Source organism: Poecilia reticulata, chromosome 2, assembly GCF_904066995.2.
Source record: "Poecilia reticulata chromosome 2, P_reticulata-male-v2, whole genome shotgun sequence".
Classification (NCBI taxonomy): Eukaryota; Metazoa; Chordata; class Actinopteri; order Cyprinodontiformes; family Poeciliidae; genus Poecilia; species Poecilia reticulata.
This window is the reverse complement of record NC_088831.1, coordinates 18452828-18474215: the sequence shown is the minus strand read 5'-3', so window position 1 is coordinate 18474215 and position 21388 is coordinate 18452828. Positions and strand designations below refer to the sequence as shown.

Sequence of the window (21388 nt, the reverse complement as noted above, 5' to 3'; positions counted from 1 at the left end):
CTAACAGCGACGGTCTTTTGTGGAGCGTTGACTGTAAGCTGTACAGAGAAATCTGTCTAGATGTGCAGTCAGAGCTCAGAGTGGTGGGATTTCTTTTATAAGTACATAATCAGAATTTTCTGAGATTGGATTCACTGCGTCTGGCTTCTTCTGATGCAGAATTATGACGCATGTCACACGACAATTACATAGAAGCCAGGTTGGTTTGGATAACTCTTTCCCTTAGTAACTGAAATCATCATTTGTGAACTGGAATACGGATTTACATGGGTTATCCATATCTAATAGGTTGATAATATGAGACCTTTAAAGGTGATTAAACAAAAAGTAAAAAGCAAAAAGGCTTCTAAAGCAGGCCACAGTGTTTTATGTAACTGTCAGCATCTTGTCTTCCAGCTCTGTGGAGTTAAAAGTCAAACTAGTGTCTCTCTGGTTAAAGACGTCTGCATGTTCCCTCCTTAATGCGAGCCTGTCTCGTCTGGATCAGGGTGTCATTTACACGCAGGCACAAACAAGAGAGATCCAACAGGGGCTGACTGACAAGCCTGCCACTCGCATCGGGCCCCCGACAGGCTCCGTATCGATCTACGCTGGGGGAGGCATTTACAAAGCGCAGAGCAATCACATTAGGTCCATCTCGTGTTCCCCAGCAGCAGACGCTTTCCGCAGCCGTCTAACAGCAGCGAAATGAGTCGAAACACCGTCAGTCACCAAGAAACCGAACAGACGACTTGACCTTTTCAAAGTATTAACCAGAACATTTAGAGACCCAGACCAGGGAGTCTGTAACCTGCGGCCCCATGTGGCTCTTCAGGCCCTCCACAGTGCGTCTTTACGATTTCGGTCAAATGTTATACCAGTGAGTTATTTTCATAAATTTAAATAAAATTAGACTTGCTGCACTTTGGTTCAAAAATTTACATTTTCAATGAACTCACGTGTTTGATTCAACTGACTTTGATTTTCATGCTAAACACAATCTGCTAGCGGGTTTCTGGCCAATCACCGATCTTTAAAAAGCCTGACTTGCCGATTCCTAATTTCACTGATACGTGTTTCCAATAAATAAGAAACACGTAAACTAGTTTGTTCACATGAAAAACAACACGCTGCACCATCAACCTGCTACCACTTCCTGTCGACTTCATCGTTTTGGCCAGTAGCAACAACCGGTTGTTGATCACATGACTGGTGTAAAGCGAAAATGTTTCCATCAGTTTCGCTAAATACACAAATTTCAACACAGCCGAAAAATCACCTCATCCTACTGCAGACTTTTCCAAAATAAAAAATACATGTATAAAACGTGTTTTTTTCTAAATTAGCGTACTCCCGTTAAGCAAATTAATTTTTGTAATTTCAATTTGCGTGATTATATGGCCAACAGAAACACAGTGTGGCTGAATTTCCGACCTGTGGAGGTAGATAAGATAGCTGGTTTCACATGAGAGTATTGCCGATTACCTGAAAATAAAAATCTGGGCCGTCTGATTGGTCTGCCAGTTTATCGCCGCACCTTAGATTCTTAGGTTAATAAACTTTGTTTCATATCGACTGTGAAACCTCTGGAGATGATTATGCAAAGAAGGATTCTTCATAAGATCAAGAAAATCATGGACAACCCTGACCGTCCTCTTCACGGTACTGTCTTGGGAAGGCATAGCATCTTCAGTCAGAGGTTTCTTCAGACTTAGTGCAGCACAGACTGCTGCAGAAGTCTTTCCTGCCAACAGCCATCACCATCTTCAGTAACTCTTTTAAGAATCTAAATTAATGAGTTACAACAGCATTTAATTTCCCTTTGGGATTAATAAAGTACTTTTGAATTTGAGTCTTTAGCAGTATCTTAGCACCTTAACAGCATGTGCCTTTGCTCTGTAAGTAGTCAGATGGATCTAGTTGTTGTCAAAGTTGAATTTTCATTGTTCTAAAACCCTAAAATAGAAACACAAATGTAAAACACACATTTACCAGAAGGATTGTGAATTCAGCTTGATCATTTTTCAAAGAGTTTGACAGTTCAAGCCTAGAGCACCTCCCTCAGATGTGCTGCTGGAAACACACACACGCACACACACACACACACACACACACGCACACACACACACACACACACGGAGATGAGAAACTTCCAGTTGTACAAACATCCATCAGCTCCATGTCTTCATGTAATCAGTGTTATGATTCAGAAGATTAACAGGGCTGAGGTTATGACACACACTTCATGGCTTTACTGGCCACACACACCCAAGAAAAACAGGGAGGAACGTGAATACACATAATTAGAAATGGAAACACACACACACACACAATGACTAACTGGCAGCTCTAATAAAATGTTCTGCTGTTTGCACAGCTGGAAGCAGAAAGTAGTGATGTGGTTCTGGAACCACGTTGACGGTATTTAGACAGGTTGTCAGAAAAATGTAAGTTTGCTTTGCTGAATGAGCGATAAGGTATTATGGCGCCTTAGCCTGAAAAATGTGAACTGCATAAAAAAAAACCCAAAAACACTAAAACCTTCAGAGCGGACGGCTTTGGAGATGATATAAAGCCTCCTTGAAAGTTGCAATGTGAGGCGGCGGCCTGACCTGATGTTGGAGTGTGAAAACCACAGTCAGTATATTACATTAGACACTCTGAGGCAGCGGCGCTCCAGGAAAATGTTCATACGGGTCGCCAGACCAGGCAAGTAAAACCTTTTGGGAGGTCAGCTAAAATTTTTAGGAGGAAAATCCCTGTTTGCCTGAGTGTTTTTGTCCTTAGGACCCAAATTCATCAGTCGCACTAAAACAGTGAAGGTCACGCTGAAATACTGACATGAACAGTAAGAACAATCCAGATTTCAGTCATTTACTGTTATCGCTGTTATTTATTCCCTGCAAACAATAGAATTTATGGCTCGCACCATCCATAACAAACCTGATGACTTCTAAATAGGATCAGAACTGAGTGCTATAATCACAAACTTGCCTTCCTGTTTTTAGATACGGAAAAATCTCACCAATCACTATGATCAAGACATGAGCCAAAAAGCTTTCTGTAAAGTAAACTGCACTGGATTTATGGTGTATTCAGATTCAGACACGTTACGCAGGAAGGTCTTTCTACTCAGGCTGGTTAAGTAAACTGACGGACTGATCCTGTGCGTTTTGTTTTTTCTGAAACCCTCACGCTGGCGCCTCCTTGACAAGCAGTGACTCACCAGAATCAGGTTCTGGATTATTCAACGGCATTCAAACACGAGAGAAAAGCAGACCCTCAAACTGAACCGCTCTCAGGCTGAAATACCTCTGAGCAAGGCCGTAAATCCCATCTCGTTATGGAGGGGGGGGGGCCATAGACAGGAACATGTCTTAAGAGCAATTTTCTGAAGAGGGGGAAGCAGGGGGCCGGCAAAGTTGCAGTGAAATGTTATGTAAAATGAGCTGCAGGACCAAAAATGACTAGTAAACACATCAAACATGTTTTATTCTCAGTAAGCAGCCTGCAGAAAAGTAAAACTCAAATGTTGCTTAAATAGCAGTTTTGTTCAGTCTGACTGATCTAATCTCTGCTACACCTTTACAAAAATGTAAGGTTCTAAATAAAAAAGCTTCAATGAGCAACTCCTCTTAATAAAATTTCTCATAAACATTAATTTATTGAAATGTCTCCCAATACAAGTTATGGTCTATTTAAATTATAACTTGTTAAGTTGCTTTATTTTTAAGCCTTTTTTAGTTTTGTCAGGTCAGTATCATAATTTAAACGTATCACTTAAAGCACCAGGGAATATACAGAAAAATATTCAGATTTTATTTTGTGGTTTTAAACACTCTATATTGAAGACAATGAGAAATAAAGGCATAACGTTTTATAAATTTCTATCTGTTCTCGCTTCTGTTCTCGGCTCCCACACACAGAGCTTATCATCACACAGCTGTCGGCCACTCCTCAGACTCCCTCCCGTTTCAAACTCTTCTAATTAACTAAAACTTAAAGACTTAAATATAAATTAGATGTTTGCTACCTTTGACAGGAAAGCTTAAGTCTATGAAAGCAGTGTAGCAGTTTTGCTAATGAGGCAGCTTGTCAGTCAAAGTAATGAAATAAACTGCAGTCTGATTTTTATTGTTCATGTGTTTCTTCCCACTGAGCAGTAAAAGTAAATAAAATGTTTACATGTCTTTTGCTGTAAGTATTTACTTACCGGGGAGGGGGGTTATTTGTGATGCAGAGCTACAGCTAACAGCTAGCTCCTCACTTCAGCGCCTCTGACCAGCCAGTGGTTCAGCTGCTGTTGCTCCGCCTACATTTTGGACTGAACCATTGTTCTACTAATGGTAGGGGGGGCTTAAACATTTATTCTTATATTTTTCTGACATAAATGTCAGATTTATTAGTTTTTGTTGTTGTTGTTTTTTTTTTTGCCTTTTCATAATCATATTATTTAAACGCAAACGTTTCTTCAATTTTTATTTATTTATTTTTTTTGGGGGGGGACAATTCTAGACTTTTCCACGACCCCCCCCCCCCCGGGATTTACGCCTATGCCTCTGAGGGCCGGTTCTATTGAGGCCCGGACTCGACTTCTCTAGTGATCAGACACAGAGACGCTCAGTTTTATTTAAAGGGACAGAATGCAGTTTTTTTTCTTCCTTTTTTTAATTTCAACTCTTGATTGATATGTAGATTTAAGGATGACAGGCATTTCTTAAAACTGTATGAAGCCCCTTAGCGGACATGAGGTAAAATGTTTCTTTTGCGTCATTACCTCTCAATACTTTAGCATTACCTCACAATAACGTACTGATCAGTTTAGGTGGCATATTTGAATACCGAAAGTCTTTCATGGTGGCCACTGTACATTCTGCTACAATATAAGGTCATCGTAAGGTTTTTCCATATATGTTAATATCCCGTTTGTTAGATATATGGAGCTTTATGGCTTTTTCTTGAGGATAGAAATGCGTCACAAACCTATGTGCAAAACGCAAAAGCAAGACAGGTCAAACATGGGCTGTTCATCTCCCTTCTAAGATGTAAACAAACTTTCCATAAGAAGGAAATAAAGAAAAAATACATCCAAACTATTTGGACTATTTCTGTCATCTGACTGTGTCTTTTATGTGTCGGTAGTCTGAATGGTTAATAAAGGGCCGTTTTTATGTGCAGTTCCATCTCTATGATATCGCATGACTTTTAAATAGTACAGCTTGGAATTACGAAAATAACTGCTTAATGAAAACACAGCAAAAAAAACAAAACGTTTTGCTCCAAGTTGTGGTTGGTTTATCGACTGTATTTGTGCAACAGAAACACTTTTTTCACATATTTACCAGCAAGAAAAGAGGAAATTTGATTTTATTTCTTATAAGGATCACTTATGTCAATATGACAGCTGGTTAATGATACCCAGGGATTGAGTCAACTTTTGTATTAGAACATAGATTGAATTTGAGTCCACATATTTGCGCTGTGCAACAAGGTTGCACGTTGGTGCTTTTGATCTCTAAGCCTTAGATGGAGGAATTTACTTTGATCAGAATCACGTCCAGAGTTTAGGCTAATAGACCATACACTGTGTCCTTATGAATGTGTAAACACAAGCACTTCCTGCTCTCTGTACTCAGAACAATGCTCTGTTCCTGGCTAGCCACGTCCATTTCTGGACGAGTTCATCAGTCGACACATTCCACAAATCCTCCCCTTCGTGGATTATTAGGAATAACTCTTGAGAATCGCCTCATCGGTGGTTTACTTTAAAACCACTTCCCTTCATCTTTCCGTTTTCACATCTCCGACCCTCGACTTCCCTGTTTTCAAACTCATTTCCCTTTCTTCGTTCCCCAAACTCTCGGCTCCTCCTCCTCCTGCCCCTTCCTGTGTTTACCTCATTAAGTTACCGTCGCCAGCACCTGCTGAGGGGGGATAAAAACGAGGGGAAGAGCTTCCCTCCTCTCCCTCATCATTTCTGCGTCTCTTCTTCCTCGGCGTGCCCTTGGCTCGCCGGGTTTGATAACAGCCTGTCACACACATTGAGTGTTTCCTCCGAAAGCGTCGGCCCACTGTCTCACAGGCAGGAAAATGACGGGAGCAAACACAGGGAAGGCGAGGGATGAAGCGCGAATGAGGAGAGGACAGGGACGTGTCCTCTGATTGGACACTGATTGTGGTTAGCGTTAGAAGGTCAGCGGTGAAACAAACGGCGTGATTACGGCGGCCTGATGGGGAACATCAGCGCCTCGTTGTGTTGGTGAATGAACGTTTCCTCTGCAGGAGCTGTTTTCACCGTTTGACTGGTATTTGACCTGACACTGACCTAAATTCTTCCAATAGATCTGCCAGACTGACGGAGGGGGCAGTGGTCACTGGGGGCGAAGGGGTTTAGGGGGGTACGCACTGTTTTCCACCACCCTGAACAGAACGGCGTGGCCATCAATGAACACAAGCGCCATAAAGTAATGTCCTACCACTGCTGCGGTTTAGAGGAGAGAGCTCGCCCTCCCCCACCTGTTGCTGTGCACTGCTGTCAGGAATAAGGCCACTAAACCAGGGTTTCTGCAACAAGTCTAACCAACTCAAATTTAAGACTTTTAAGACCATTGAGGATGAAGTTTAAGATGTGTACTACGACAGAAATGTATATGAACATTAAAAATTACACTTAGGAAGGAATGGTAACTTGGTAATAGTTGAATTTCCATTGACCATATAATCACTGTGTAATTTGATATTTCGCAAATAAATTTGCTTCATGGAGACATAAATTTCGGGGGGAAAAAACAACAATTTGTTTTTTGATAAAAAGTTTCAGCATTATCATGAGGTGTTTTTTTTAGTTTAATCAAAAATGGTTTGTTTTGCAAAACTACAATAGAAACATTTCTATTTCTCACATCACACGAGTCACATGACCAGCAGTCAGATGTTGCCGGTGGTGGAAACCTCGAAGAAGATGATGACAGATGGCGAGGCGCGTTTTTTAATGACTGATTGCGAACAAACTTCTTCACGTGTGATTTTAATTGTGTTTCTTATTTAATGGACAAACCACAGTCGCAAAATTGTCGTTTTTCAACATTAGTGGAATATTGACAAAGTTTTGCACTCATTTGTAATGAAAACTGGATAATGTGAGAGAAATAATAGAGAAAAGTGCTTGCTACACAAGCCTGGAGAGGACAATTTCCTTGTATACTTTTTTCCTGCTGGTTTTCTCGAGGTAACAACTTCATTTTGTCATTCGCAGTAATCATTTGCTTAACTTGATAATGAATAGCAGTGATACTTGAGCTGTACTGTCTTCTCTCAACACCATAGTGCTGTTATCTGATAAGTCTCATTAATGGCCCAGTTGTTACCCAAAAAGAATATCGTTTAAAAATAAAAGGTTGTGTTTTTTACAAGTGGTTCTGCTGTATTTCTTAAACTTACTTAACACAAAGTTTACGTCATTCAGCTGTAAGCAGCGGCGCTTATGGCGGGAAAATTATTCTCTAGGCCGGCGCCTCAATGTGTTACAACCCTGCCAGCATGCCTAGGTGGGCCCCATGTTGGGAAAAGGAGGGCAGACCATATGGGTCCCACATGGGTTTGCCAATCTAGGGCCACAGCCCACATGGGCCCTACATGGTGGTGGGCCCACATTGGGTTTGTCCATTTAGGGCCCATGTAGGCTGAGGCCCTACATGGGCAAATCCATATGGGACCCATATACCAGCCCTCCTTTCCCCCACATGGGGCCCACCTAGGCATGCTGGCATGGACATAGTACATAGACAGTCGTCTATGTACATTGGCTGTGAGGATGGAGAGAGAGAAGAAAACAAGAGCATTCATTTTAATAAAAACAAAAACAAATTGTGGGTTTAAAAGTGTAGGCCTTTACACCTCAGAAAGTTGTAGTAACTATAGTAACGGCAGCAGACTTGAGTCGTGTTCTGCTCCAGGCTAATCACATCACCGTGATTTAAGTTTGTGTCGCCGTGGAGCCAGAGCAGCCTCCCCCCATGAAACAACATCTGTTCGGGCAGATTCCTGGAACTACTTGGCCTCTCTCTCTCTCTCTCTCTCTCTCCCTCTCTCTCTCCATGACCGAGCTTCCTCCATGCTTCCTCTGACAGAAGGTGACCACCACCATCACCACCACCAACAACAACAAGCAGCAGCGGTGAAACCAACAGCTGCTCAGCCTCACTGATGGAACCAGGAATGATTTATGCCCACCCTTCCCTCCTCCAGCAGCCCTCCTCTTCCTCTTATGCAATACAAAGTCCGCTGCGGCTGATTAGCCGTTACTTAACCCGCAGTAAAGCAGCGGAGGGAGGGGCGGGACGGAGATACGTGGATGGAAACCGGAATAAGGAGAAGCGGATCGCTCTGTGTCCGTTTCCTCCCCCTGCGGTGATCCAGCGGCTCTGGTGCAACAGTTGCGCCGGCCACCCCGCCCACAGCGCCCGGACTCAAGTCTCCCCAATAATCAATAATCATCCCTGGAAGTCGCTCCTTACCTGATATCCCCGCTCCGATCACCACAACGTCGTAGTTGTTGCTGGGTGCAGTCATGGTTCCCGTCTGCCGCTCTGCTCCGTTCCGAACCGAACCGTCCGATCGCCGCTGAACGCAGGGCTGCACACCGAGGAGCGCATCTGTATTAAACAGGCCCACTCCCACCTGGCTCCGCCCACACATAGTAAAGCGGCGCCGGGGAAGGAGGATTAATTCAGGGAGGTGTCCGTGGGTCTGCGGGGTGAACAGGACCTGAACTTCACTCCTGATCAGATAAGATTTGCCGGGCCCAAAGTCTTCTCTTATCAAGGTTTTTTTTTTCCAGTCAAAGATTGATGGCGGAATGATCGAAAATCTTTGAGTTGATTCCAAAAACCATAAAAACAGGAGAACTATCCTGCTTTCACAGCTGTGCTGTCTCAACTTTTTTGCCGTGGGAAGCAAAAAAAAAAGCAAAAAAAAAAAAAAAACTAGTTCAACTTCAAATCACTTTGAGATCATAGTCATTTTTTTAAATTTCTTCTTCTGCACAAATTAAACATGAAGTCTGAATTGTCATGTTTAAAAACACAGTTTTGTTATAAATATATTTGCTGAATTCATCCAATGTGCTCAGATGTTTATGGTTCTATTTACTACTAAATTTGAATGAATTAAGAAATCTCGTAAATAAACGAGAAATAGTTTATTATATCCAAGGTTTTCATTTTTAAAAAAATTATTTTTAGATTTTGTCTGCGAAAATTTCACTGTGAATAAAATTAATGAAAAGTGTGAAATTTTCACTTTTAACATTAATAAAAAGTGTTGAGCTGCAATGCAGATGCAGACCATATATAATCCATTCTAGAGCTGTACACTGTAAAACGTAATAAGTGGACTTTACTTTAAAAATTATACTTAAAAAAGATTTTTCAAAACTTAAAAATGTTGTTTCTGTTCATCTTAAGTTGAAACAACTTGACTAACTTGATCATTTTTAATAAGTTTTAATGATAAAAACTTAAATACTGTAAAACCTAAAGAGTATGCAAACAGACTTAATCTTTTTTTGTTTTCATTAAATTAGCTGATTAAGTAACATTAGTTGGATACAAAGTGTTCCTGACTTCTGCTTTCTGTTTGTTTCTTTGTTCAAACTGACAGAATACATAGAAAACAGTGATAATTGCACTTTTTCAGCTAAACAATCAACTTACACTTGATAAAAGTGTAAGTTTATTTACACTTTAATAAAGTTTATTTTTCCTTGGATAAACTTTTTTTAAAAAACTAATCAAATTAAGTTGGATCACTTGTTTTCATCTTTCAGTGTAGTTTCTTAAAGCTGTGCTTTGTTAAAGTATTCATAGCCCTGGATCTTTCTCACACAGTGTCACATTATGCCAAAAACTTTAACATATTCAGAAACATTAAAAGCCAGATTTCAGTTTGCAGGTGAACACTGGGGTGACAAAGATCTTCATTTCTGGAGAGATGGATTGTACTCTGATGAAACTAAACTGTTTGGCCACAATGACGACTGATACATCTGGAGGAAGAACAGGGATGCTTGAACCATCCTAGATGTCAAGCATGGTGGTGGCTGCATCATGTTGTGGGTTGTCTTGCTGTAATAGAAACTGGTTCATTTCATAAAATAGATTGCATCACGAGGAAAGAAATACTGAAGCAACATCTCTAGACATCAGTCAGGAAGTAAAGCCAGATTGGTCTTCCAAATGACCCTAAACATTCAAACTGGTCACAAAGTGTTTTGGTGGGACCATCACAAAGTTCTGACCTCAGTCGTGTGGAGACGTTGTGGTCAGGTCTGAAAAGTGTGTTTGAGGGTTTTCAAAATGGACTCAGTTCCACCAGTTCTGTTCGGAGTAATGAACCAGAACTCCAGTAAAATATTGGGAGAAGCTTATAGAAGGAAACCCAAAAGGTTTGACCCATCCTGTACAAAGCTGATGCTACAAATACTGAGCAGATACGTACATTCTCTCATTCTTGTGGCTTTTGGGAAATAGAAATGATTTTGGTGAATCTAACTGACCTACAACAAGAGAGGTTTGGTTTTGATTTATTTATCTTCAGACAGTAAAAAAAAAAACAAAAGGTTTATTAGTCTTTTTGTTCCTTGAATCTAAACATCTGGTTTTGACTGCATGAATCGTCTCCATCCTGCTTCAGATTTATGCCCCACTCTGTTCTTGTCTGTCACACAAAACACTAACAAAGTACATGAAGGATTATGGCTGTAGTGTGGCAAAATGTACCAATGTGTATGAATACTCTTGCAACTCTTGTTACCGTCTCTGCAATGTTGTGCTTGGGCTGATAACGATCCAATTCAGAAACGGAGCTGAAATGACTTAAAACGTGTCTTTTTTTAAATACAGACATACATGTACTGAATTAAAAATGTATTTGATAACTCTGCACCAGTACAACACACTTAAATACACCAATAGTTTCACAAGTTTGGTCAAACATAGAAAAATAACGCAACTTCAATTTGTTCGGTCAGAACAGACAGGAGTAGAACAACAGATTGACTATCTTGGTCAAAGATGTAAAAATAAATAAATAAACTGCAGCAAACGTTCCTTCAAATGGTTCAGAAAGAGCAATTAGGAATTCTGAATATAATGTAAAATAAATAGTAAAGTCTGATGTCGCTCAGAGGCATAAAGCATAAAGTTAGACTGAATAGATCTGCTCTTATGGATAGGAAACATTGTCACCAATACAAGAGCTAAAATTTGTTTTTCAATACCGATGCAGATATCAACATCGACGCTCAGAGCGACGCTGGTAAAAACGAGCAATCTTGTGACGACTTCCTGAAGGCGGAGTTTCAGAAAGAGCAGGAGTTTCTTAAAGAGACAGAGGTCCAATTTCAAGGCGTTAATTTACCAAGTAAAAGTTATTTTAACTAATTTTTGATTCATGCAGCATTTTGTAACTGAAGGTTACTTAATTGTGCAATGAAATGGCACTATGTACCTGGAAAACACATACTACTGCCCCTTTAACTCTGCAGTTGTGACCCTGTGTGTCCTGACATGCTATGGCACAGTGGCCTACATCCACTCAGACTGTGTGACTCAGGCTTTGGTTAGAGACTAAAACATCGCTTTGCGTTCTTCAGCTTTTGTTTCCCTCTTGTGGCCACTTGCAAGTGCTGCGATGTTCACTGCAATTATAAACCTCCAGCTTTTATTGAACACATTTCAGTCATATCTGATAGAACAGAACCCCCTGACTTAGGTTGATGTGTAAAACAGTTTGCCAAAAAATTTTTTTTATTTTATTTTATTTTTTGGCAAACTGAACACAGAAGAAGTGAAACTCTCTGCTTTACCTACTAAAATTTGATGCAATGCACAGACATACATTTAGTTCACATTTCAGCTGGGCTGGATATACATTAAGGTTCTCCTCTTGGCGTAATCTGAGCATGATTGTCGTAATCCTAATCCTCATCTATGGAATAAGCTACTAAAGTCCGACGCTAGCACATCGCTGTCCTTTCAGGGAGTAGGGCAGTGAGACTGAGCAGGAAAGGAGAAGGTGAGCGTGTCGATGCAGAAATGTTCCTCTGACTGACGGATGATTAACCACAAACTGTTCACTTCTAGAACCTCCTTCTTTTATTTCATTTTCCAGAGCCTTGCAATGGAAGACATTATGGTTAAATAAAAGTATTCTCCCTTTAAATTCATGGATTTCACATCTCTTGTGCATATATAAATGGTTTTTAAATTCTTTACAGACCTTTTCCTTTTAAATACATTTTTATGTCATGAATAATGACAATATTTGCACAAATAATCAAGTCTTTTAGCATTCTGTAACGTTTTTAGTTGGCTTAAAAGTTACAAAAATCGTGTTTTATTTTTCTTCCACTATAAGCTGTGTTGTGTAACTTTTAGAAATTTATTTTAATTTTTTTACATATTTGTTGAAACTATCTCTATGTTGTGACAGTATGGTACGAGAAAGATAATCAGTGAAAAAAGTAAAATAAAAAAATAAAATATTGAGCTCCTCTGCCTCCTCCCAGTGCTAACCTAGAGACAACCAATCAGAGAGAGGAGGTGGGTTATGGTGCTATCAATCACCCTCTGTGTGGTGCAGCTCATCCTCTCTCTCTGCTACACTGCAGTTAGCATAGCGTGTCATAAATGCTACAGCTAGTTAGCATGCCCAACGATGACGGTGAATAAATGTTTTTCCTGTAGTGGTAAATTGTTTCTCTGCCATCAACACATTTAGCAGCACATACATTGATTGATTGGCAGCGTCAAGACCCTCCTTCTGGCTCCGATTGGTTGATTTTGTTCTGGAGCGCTGAATTGCTACAGATGGAAATATCAACTCAGAGAGAAGGTGGAGGAAATCCATCTTTTCACAGATTATCTGTCTCATAAACTGTCACAACTTGTTGAGTTTTTTTTGTAATTGTAAAATACAAGGTTTTTTTTTCTATTAAAGCAATTTCTGTTAATGTGACAACCACCTGAAAACATACAATAGTGGTTGTGGTTATAACAAACATGTCTAAAATTTCAGGGGGTGTGAAATTTCTTTATAAGGTATTGCACATTGTTTTGCTCTGGTTTCAAACACTTCTGTAGAGTTTTATATGAGATCCAACATATAAAACTCACTCATCCAACACCTCCTCTTAGTTATTATTATTATCATTTACCTTCATATTTACTCTCTGTGTTGTCTGAATAATAATCAGAAAATTCCACTCTGTTTACGGTCAGGTAGACCAGAGTGAACACAATGTGTGTCCTGGGACTTGCCAGCAGAGGGCAGCAGCGGCCTGGCATCGTCGGAAAGGCTTTGTCCGCCTTGAATCTCGCCCAAAAAAAATAAAAGAAGAAGAAAGTCTCCGTTGCCTGAGCAGGTCCAACATGTAAAATTAAGCCTTACCACAATATAAAGCCCTACTTCCTTTCCACATAGTCGTACAGTGACCTTTAATAAGTCAGAATACTGAAAAGGTAAATTATTTTATAGATTACTTACACTGATGTTTCAAAGCCTTCATTTCTGCTAATAATGATGATTGTTTGATTACGGTTAATAAAAACCCAATATCTAAAGGTCGGTTGTCTTGCTATGTTGTCTTATTGTTTTTTAAAAATGTTTTATGTTGTTCGAAGCCAATCTGGTGACGCACTCTGCAAATTAGCTTAGGCTACAAACGTTCATACTTGTAAAATTCTCTCTCTCGTTATTGTTTATTTGCATGGGGACAACAGAACAATAAAAAGCATTTTAAGAAACAATCATTGGATTAAAAAAGGAAATAGATTGAGCACCTGCTCAATGATTATTTTCAAAAGAGTTATTCTCAACCTGGCAACTGAATCCCATCGGAATGCATATTCTAAATAATTGAACATGACTGCGCATAGCCCTCCAACACAATTTTCTAATCTTACCTAATAAATTCCTTTACCCTGCAATCGGAACATTTGGTGCCGGTTTAGCTGGGTTTTCTTTTTGTCCTGCCAGTAAACATTTTCAGCTGGTCGCAGTCCCAGAACCTCCTCATTAGACTCTTTTAGGCGATGTTTTCTATCCGATTTGGTCAATTAAGTCAGCATTACACACTTGGTGAAACCCCCAATTTACGGAAAACAGAGAATGATAGAAGTCTATTATGCCTCGCCGGCCACACAGCCGAATCTTCCTCTATGGTTTCCAAATGTTTTACAGGAATTTCCTCCTGGTTGTCCAACACCAATAACCAAAGAGAATAACCAAAAACAACCTCATTTTAACTTTATATAAAACTGTGGCAGACACTAAACCTCAAAGCACTGGATATGTGAATGCAAATAAAGGTTTTATGTGAATGAATAAATATGGAAATTTTATGACCAAGTACATTTTATTTTTTCCACAATAAATATATTCTAATAAACTCTGCTTGACACTCATTTCGTTTTACGAAGCTCACATTGTTTTGTGGCAATAATCTTAGTCATTTGGCAAAGGATTGCTGTGGAATGCCAGTTTATAAGAAATGTCCAGCTGAATTTAGTCACCATAAATCCCTATTCATACATCCGTTTCAGTTTTCAGGTTTTCTGAAATGCTCCTAAATTCTGGTGCTTTTTGCCACATCTATATTAGCATACTGAGTGCATCATGTATGTATCAATATAGCCGCCACAGATCATCTGATCTGTGGCGGCTATATTGATACATAAGAGAAGACTATAAATTAAAGAGCTGCTTCAGCCGCTTGGCATGTTGTTTCCTATCTTGTCCTGCATGTTAGTGTATTGTAAAATGTGTGTAAAGCTGATCTAAACATGATAAAATGGAGGAGAATCTGCTAAAAAAAAATGAATAAATGAAGTGGAGCTACTTCTTTGAAGTAGTGAATAGTACCTGTGTATTGGGATCAGTGTTGTGGAATTCAGGACAGTGAACCTTACTTTTGATGTGGCTTCACCGTCTCAATTTTTTATTTAATTTCTTTATTCTTTCACAGGTTTTTAATCTTCTGTTCATTTCAGTTTACTTTCAGTTTCAAGTATCTGACATAGCACACTATGCTACAGTATGTATGAAATTATATAACATTATTGGGTCATTACTGCCATATTTGAGCCTCACCTGCATTAGTTCTGTAGAAACGTCACATGAGTTGCGCTTACATTACAAATGCGCTCAAATCTTTGTCTATATTCTGCTAATGTCGACAAAAACGCAATTTCACAATTGCGGTGTTTCCATTAAATAAGAAATGAAATTAAAACCACTTGCGAATAAGTTTGTTTACGTGATAAGTTATTAAAAAGCTGCAACGCCACCTGGGAATTTAATATCAACTAAAACTGCACTGAAATATGTTAAGAGCTCAGTTATTATCAACAAGTTACATCCAAACATCATTAGACCAAAACTTCAGCAAACCGATCTGCATGAACACAGCAATTTATTACCAACAGACGTACCTGTACAAAGGTACGTCTTTGTACCTTTGTACAGGAGGTGACGCAGCAAAATCCAGGAGTTTACTTTGTTCTTGGTAGAGTCTGTGTGGGCCTGGCGGATTGATACAACAGGAACGCTCAACCGGAGAACTTCCCACAGAGACATCAAGCTGAACAAAAGAGCACCGAATCTAACAACAGGCTCTTGTGAAATTGTAAGCTGTTAACATCCAGAAAAAAATATTGTATACCACTGACATGAATATTTACAGTTTGAGGTTGTTGTTTTTTTTATTTTTATTATTTATTTGTTTTTTTTAATTGCCAACGTTGGCTGGAACAGAAGAACATCTGACCAGAAATGAGCGCTTGGGGACAACGCTGGTTCACGCACTGTTCCCTTCTCAGTCGGCGAGGGTCAGTAAAAAAATAAATGGAGAAACGACACGAAAACACCCGAGCTCAACTCTGAAACGCTCCTGTTACCGCTCACACGGGCAAACGGTTATTGTCTCGAGACGGACCCGCAAGCCCCACGAATCTATTCTTTCAGTGCGTTCGCATAATTGTCCAGATTTTTTCGCTGTAAATTTGTGCTGACAGCTTAATCACAGGCCTCAAAGTAGTAAATGTGAAAGGCAGTGAATAGTCATATTGTGAGCCCTCCAGCACATGGCTGTTGTCCATGTCTGGGATTATAATGGAATAATAAACACAGGGACGTGAGTTTCTCTTTAATGAGGAGGCTGCATCGGAGCGGTCCAATAAAAATCCCTCCTTTCTATGATTTCTTATTTATTTATTTTTGTTAAATAAACGATCAGATGGTTATGATTAGCACGAGGAACAAATGACCGTGTGGTGTCTGCTGAAGTATAGGGCTATAAAAAGATCACATCTGTCCGCCAGGTTGCCTCACACCTGATGAAAAACACGATTTGAGGAATGGTAGTTTGCCCTTTAAATAAGTGTGACCGCAATACGTTAACCATCTTTTCTGCCTCCTTCTGTCCGCCGTTAGACTCTGAACAGAGAACATTTACAATCAGCCTGACAGCCATTATCTTGTCACTCTGTCGCGCTGTAGCGTTGCTAGCTAATTGCACCGTTTTCCTTTTTGTCAGAAAAGGCCTTCTCTCTGCTCTGTGTGCAGATTCGGAGCGAGAGCCGTGATAAAGGAGCGCCACAGCGAGAGGAGACAGCAGACAGAGGCAAATTAGTCTCCAGAGTCTTGGGGGGGAAAGGATTTTATTAGGTTCACGTGTGAAGGAGAGGCCCGAGCTGTCAGATGCAGTCGGGATTGAAATGTTCCGTCGGTCTGAGTTTTTACGCCGTTTCAACGGAGCCGAGCAGCGTTTCGGCTCCGAGCACAACAGAGACATATCTGCGCCGGGTGGGTGAGGAGCTGAGACAAAAAACCACGGGGTTTGGCTGCACCCCGACCCCCAAACACAAGAAACAGCGTCTAATGAGATACTGGAGGCCAGCCGTGTCTCCCGAAGTAAAGAGTCCGACCGGCAACTCGGGCACCCCGCAGTCCCTCAGCTCGCTTTACGCCTTCTTAACGTGCCGTTTTCAGCTTTCTGGGTTCAGTTAAGAGTTACGATCCAGCAAAAAATGTCAATAAAAAGCGGGTTTTATTTTTATTGTTAAAAACACGATTATTTGTTGGCTGGTAGCTTCAACGGTGGAAATAAAACATTTCTTGAAAAAAAAAAAAGTACACTTTTACCAGCCACTTTAGAAATTTTACAAACCACTATTTATTTCACATACTGTAGTTGTGTAATGTAGATCTGGGTCTTCTAGAGCTACTATTAAACTGAGATATTGATTGTAAAAACTTTTTTTTTCAGATTTCAAGATCAAAATTGGGAATTCAGTTACATTTTTGTATTTTATTGTTGCAAATACTAAAAAATTAAGGCTCCATATTTTTTCTGTTTAGACAGCAAACACACCACTCTGGCTTTTTGGGATAAATAACATAATTTATCATTCATCACAGGGTGGAATGCTTGTATGTGAATTCAAAAATAATATTTTTTTTGTGTGTGAAACATGTCCCTTGGCAACAAGCCCCGCCAGTAATCAAATTACACAAATACTTATGCATCAGTTCCCATGTGGAAATGAACGTGGATGTCAAAGAAACTCTTGTTTTTTCACTGTTTTATGGAATAAACTGTTTATACAAAAGCACAATTATGCCCATAGTAAGACCATATTTTTATGGAAAAGAAATCGCTCCATCAAAGTAGCAGCTTAAAAATAAGTTTCGTAAAAATTTCCTATACTATGCTAAGCATTTTTGGCCAGATAGCATTTAGAGCACATGTGTCCAAATATCTTTAAATGCTATTAATTCTAACAATTTTCTAACTGTTCTGTTTTTTTCTAACTTTTTCACGTTTAGTATTTCATTTCTCCAATTCTTATTATTATCGTTATAATTACAAACATCTCAAAACGTGTTTATTGTTAATTCCACGAGGCGGACTCACTCACACAAACCTGCTCTCCTCCCAGCATGAAACGCTCCCTCTTCGTGAACATGTCCACTAACTTCTTACAAGATAATCTGCCCTCTCTCCCTGGGTAACATGTCTGTCATCATCCAACTACGAATCACTGGAAGCGCTAATTCTCCCTCCTTCTCGGCTCCTGAATTGCTCCAGCGGTTAAAGTTTGTGTGTTAAATATTTCTGTTAGTTTGACACTTTTTTCCGGATGGATTTCAGTGCTTTTTAGTTGTTGTTCTTGCAGTTTTTATAACCCATCCCACCACATTTCTGTTCCCTAGCGCTAATTATAACATGGGAAGGAGAACGGAGGGGTGGGCCAAGGAGGAATGAGGGATTTGATTGGATAAGTCCAATGTCCGTCAATGAAATCAGCCAATGGGCCGTCGTGGTCAATAAAAGTTATTTATAATATACATTTTTGATAAATGGCAACATTTATCAAAAATATGAGGAGGCCCTCGGGCCCTCATATGCGTCAGTCAGACTAGTACAATCTGAAGCAGTTTTAATTTCTGTTCAAAATCCTACATTGCTTAAATATGAAAATATAAACTACTCAGATTTAACCAATCCTCTACATCAGAAGCTCCGTTTCGATTTACCATATAACTGCACAATTTGGCATTTTAAAAATGAATGTACTTAATGAAAATTTTGACAAATTTCTTGTTTGCTGATAAAAATAAGTTTTGGTGCTAGGATGAGGTAGTTTTTGATCTTATCTCGCAAAACTGCAATGGAAACACTTTTGTCGCATCACACAAGTCACATGAACTGACAGTAAAAAATACTGGTTTATTTTCATAACCCAGTTACTGGGTTGAAGCTGTTGGGTCATAGGTTGGGTTAGTTTAACCAAATATTAGGTCAAAATTCATAACTCAAGAGTTGGGTCAGAAATTTACCGGAACTCTATTGCTTGAACACTCCTGTTGGGTCAGGTGTTGGGTAGATTTACCCAAACGGTTGGGTTAAAGACGAAACTTGGAAGAAGCCACGCCCCTCTTCACAAGCCTCCATTTTCAACAAGACTGTGAAGGTTGCATATCGGGCTTCTCCTCTACTTTGAAATAAGACATGGTAAGTAGAAAGAAGATAAAGTTTCAGTGTGAATTGGATTTTATTAATAAATAGAATTTATTTAGAACACGTTTGATATTGTTGGTCTGACAAAGAGCTTTGGTGTTGCTACAACACGACTGTTGGGGGAAAAAATTAAAAAAGACAAGGAGTAGAGCACAATTTGTCAAATAAATTAAATTAACCTCAGTCATATTTGTTCGTAACTTAGCATAGTCATTTTTTTAAAAATCGATTTAGTTTGAAAATAAAAGATAGTTGACAGTTGGTCCTCTGATTTTCGCGGGCTTAGTTCACTAGCAGGGTGCAATATGCGCGCGCATCCTCAGGCTGAGGCTAGTGAGGAGAGCGAACAGAGCTATTAATAAAGTTGGTATATTATGCTTTTTGGAAAGTAAAATAACTTTTACAAAGTGATTAGGCGATAAATTAGTTGTGTAAACCTGAATTATGTGCTCGGTTTATTAACATACGGCAAATGTGTTTGGACTTAACCGCTCCATCTCGCCAGCTCTGTCAGGTGACCGGGCGGAGCGGCTCGTTAAACCGAGAGAGAACCACCGTCTCCCGGCACATTCCTTTCAAACTCCCGTTGGTTTTCGGCAATGAGTTAAAAGCAAAAATACCGTATTTTTCGGACTATAAGCCACTACTTTTTTCCTACGCTTTGAACCATGAGGCTTACAGTCGGTGCGGCTTTTCTGAGGATTTTTCTTCAACCGCCAGGGGGCTCTTTAAGAGGAAGTGAATCATTGGAAGTCAAGATTGCTAATTTTCATTTAGAACAAGAACATGCTAGCAGCATGCACGACGGAGAAATTTCTTAAATCTCATATGATGCCGCTTTAAAGTTGAAGGTTATCGATCTGGCAGTACAGGAGGGAAATGGAGCCGCTACTCGTAAGCTCAGCGTGAACGAAACCATGGTTCGGCGTTGGAGACGGAGGGCTGCGTTCAGCAGGTTTAGTCCTTATGGAAAACCGAGAGTGGCGGAGATACCAGCGGCTTATAGCCCAGTTTTTTTTTAAATGTTTGGGAATGTTCTTTGATCCATAGTCAAAAGACTATTGATGAGTAATGACTATAAATAAAACTAAGATTAGCTGCACTATTCCTACAATTTGGCATTTTTAATATATCCTATTTACAAGAAAAACCTTAAACATCAAAGGGAAAACAGATTTTTACAAAATAGTGACAGGTAAGATTGGAGATAACCTGAGTGCTTTAAGTGGGTCTCTACTGGTTGTAGTATAAAGACACTGGGTCTAGACTCTAAGGTCTGGTTAATCTGCTTTCAGGCTGATAATGTGTGCTCTTGGATTATGGCAGAAAGGTTCCCCCATACAGTCACATATGTCAAGTTAAAGTTTCAAATATATACACATTTAAAGAGTTTCAGTGAAAACGTGTTTATTCGTAACTCTTTGGTGCAAAACAGTGATTGAAAATCGATTTATTCACTTCATGTTTATGTCTGTTTGTGCATGACTGAGATGGAACTGCACTGAAAACAGCCCTTTAAATTATTCAGACTACCAACACAATAGAGACACGGGGTGATAATAACCAGGGGTGAAAGTAGTTTTAAATTCTAGAATCATAACCTGTTTGTTCTGAAGATCCTGCAGCTTCCACTTCTCTTCCTAACATGGCGCCTCCTCATCCTGACTCTCACACTGACAGGAGGAACCACAGAGCTCTGTTAGGTTAAAGCTCATCTTCTGAAGTTGGGATATTTTTCCTCCAACAGGATCCAGAGGAATCACCTCAAACCAGATGTTGGACTGGATTTTATTTCACTGTCATTTGTGAATGTTAGCTTCTCATTTTCAACAGTGGAGCTATAAAGGTTGAAAAATGTTATTATTTTGGAGAAAATCTCATCAACATTAATATTTCCATTAAATAAGAGGCAAAACAAATTTGTTTGATAAAGGAAAAGCCTCTCAGAGTCTGAGCTCAAAGCACCAAACTATTTTTATATCAGACAATTAATTTAATTTCACATAATTATCGCGGTAGAAGCCATTTGTTTGTTAAATACTTAATGAGACATATTTACTGTGTTTGATGTTTGTTGTAAATGACGTATACTCAAAGAACGAGGTAATTAGTCCAAGTTTGTTGTTTATTGAACGTTAAGAAACTACAGCGGCTGTGATGCACCAATGCAAAAGTAAAACAACCTGAACAGATGATCAACTCTAAACCACCTTTTTACTCTCCGTCTCTCTCTGTCACTTAAGCACACCCGTTGCCATGGCAACCTCCTGCACTCCAATAGCCGACCAGAGATTATGTTAAAAACATTCAGTCAGTTACAATATTAGG

At 39.6% G+C, this 21388-nt stretch overlaps 1 protein-coding gene across 1 annotated transcript in view; it reads right to left on the bottom strand.

Moving 5' to 3' along the window:
• Nucleotides 1-8701, bottom strand: part of mao (monoamine oxidase) — a 38400-nt gene extending 29699 nt beyond the window's left edge. Inside the window, exon 1 of the mRNA XM_008437263.3 lies at nt 8496-8701. Coding sequence (XP_008435485.1) covers nt 8496-8676 — 181 coding nt within the window. The 5' untranslated portion in view covers nt 8677-8701. The remainder of the gene's footprint in view (nt 1-8495) is intronic.
• Between the last annotated feature and the right edge of the window lie 12687 nt (nt 8702-21388).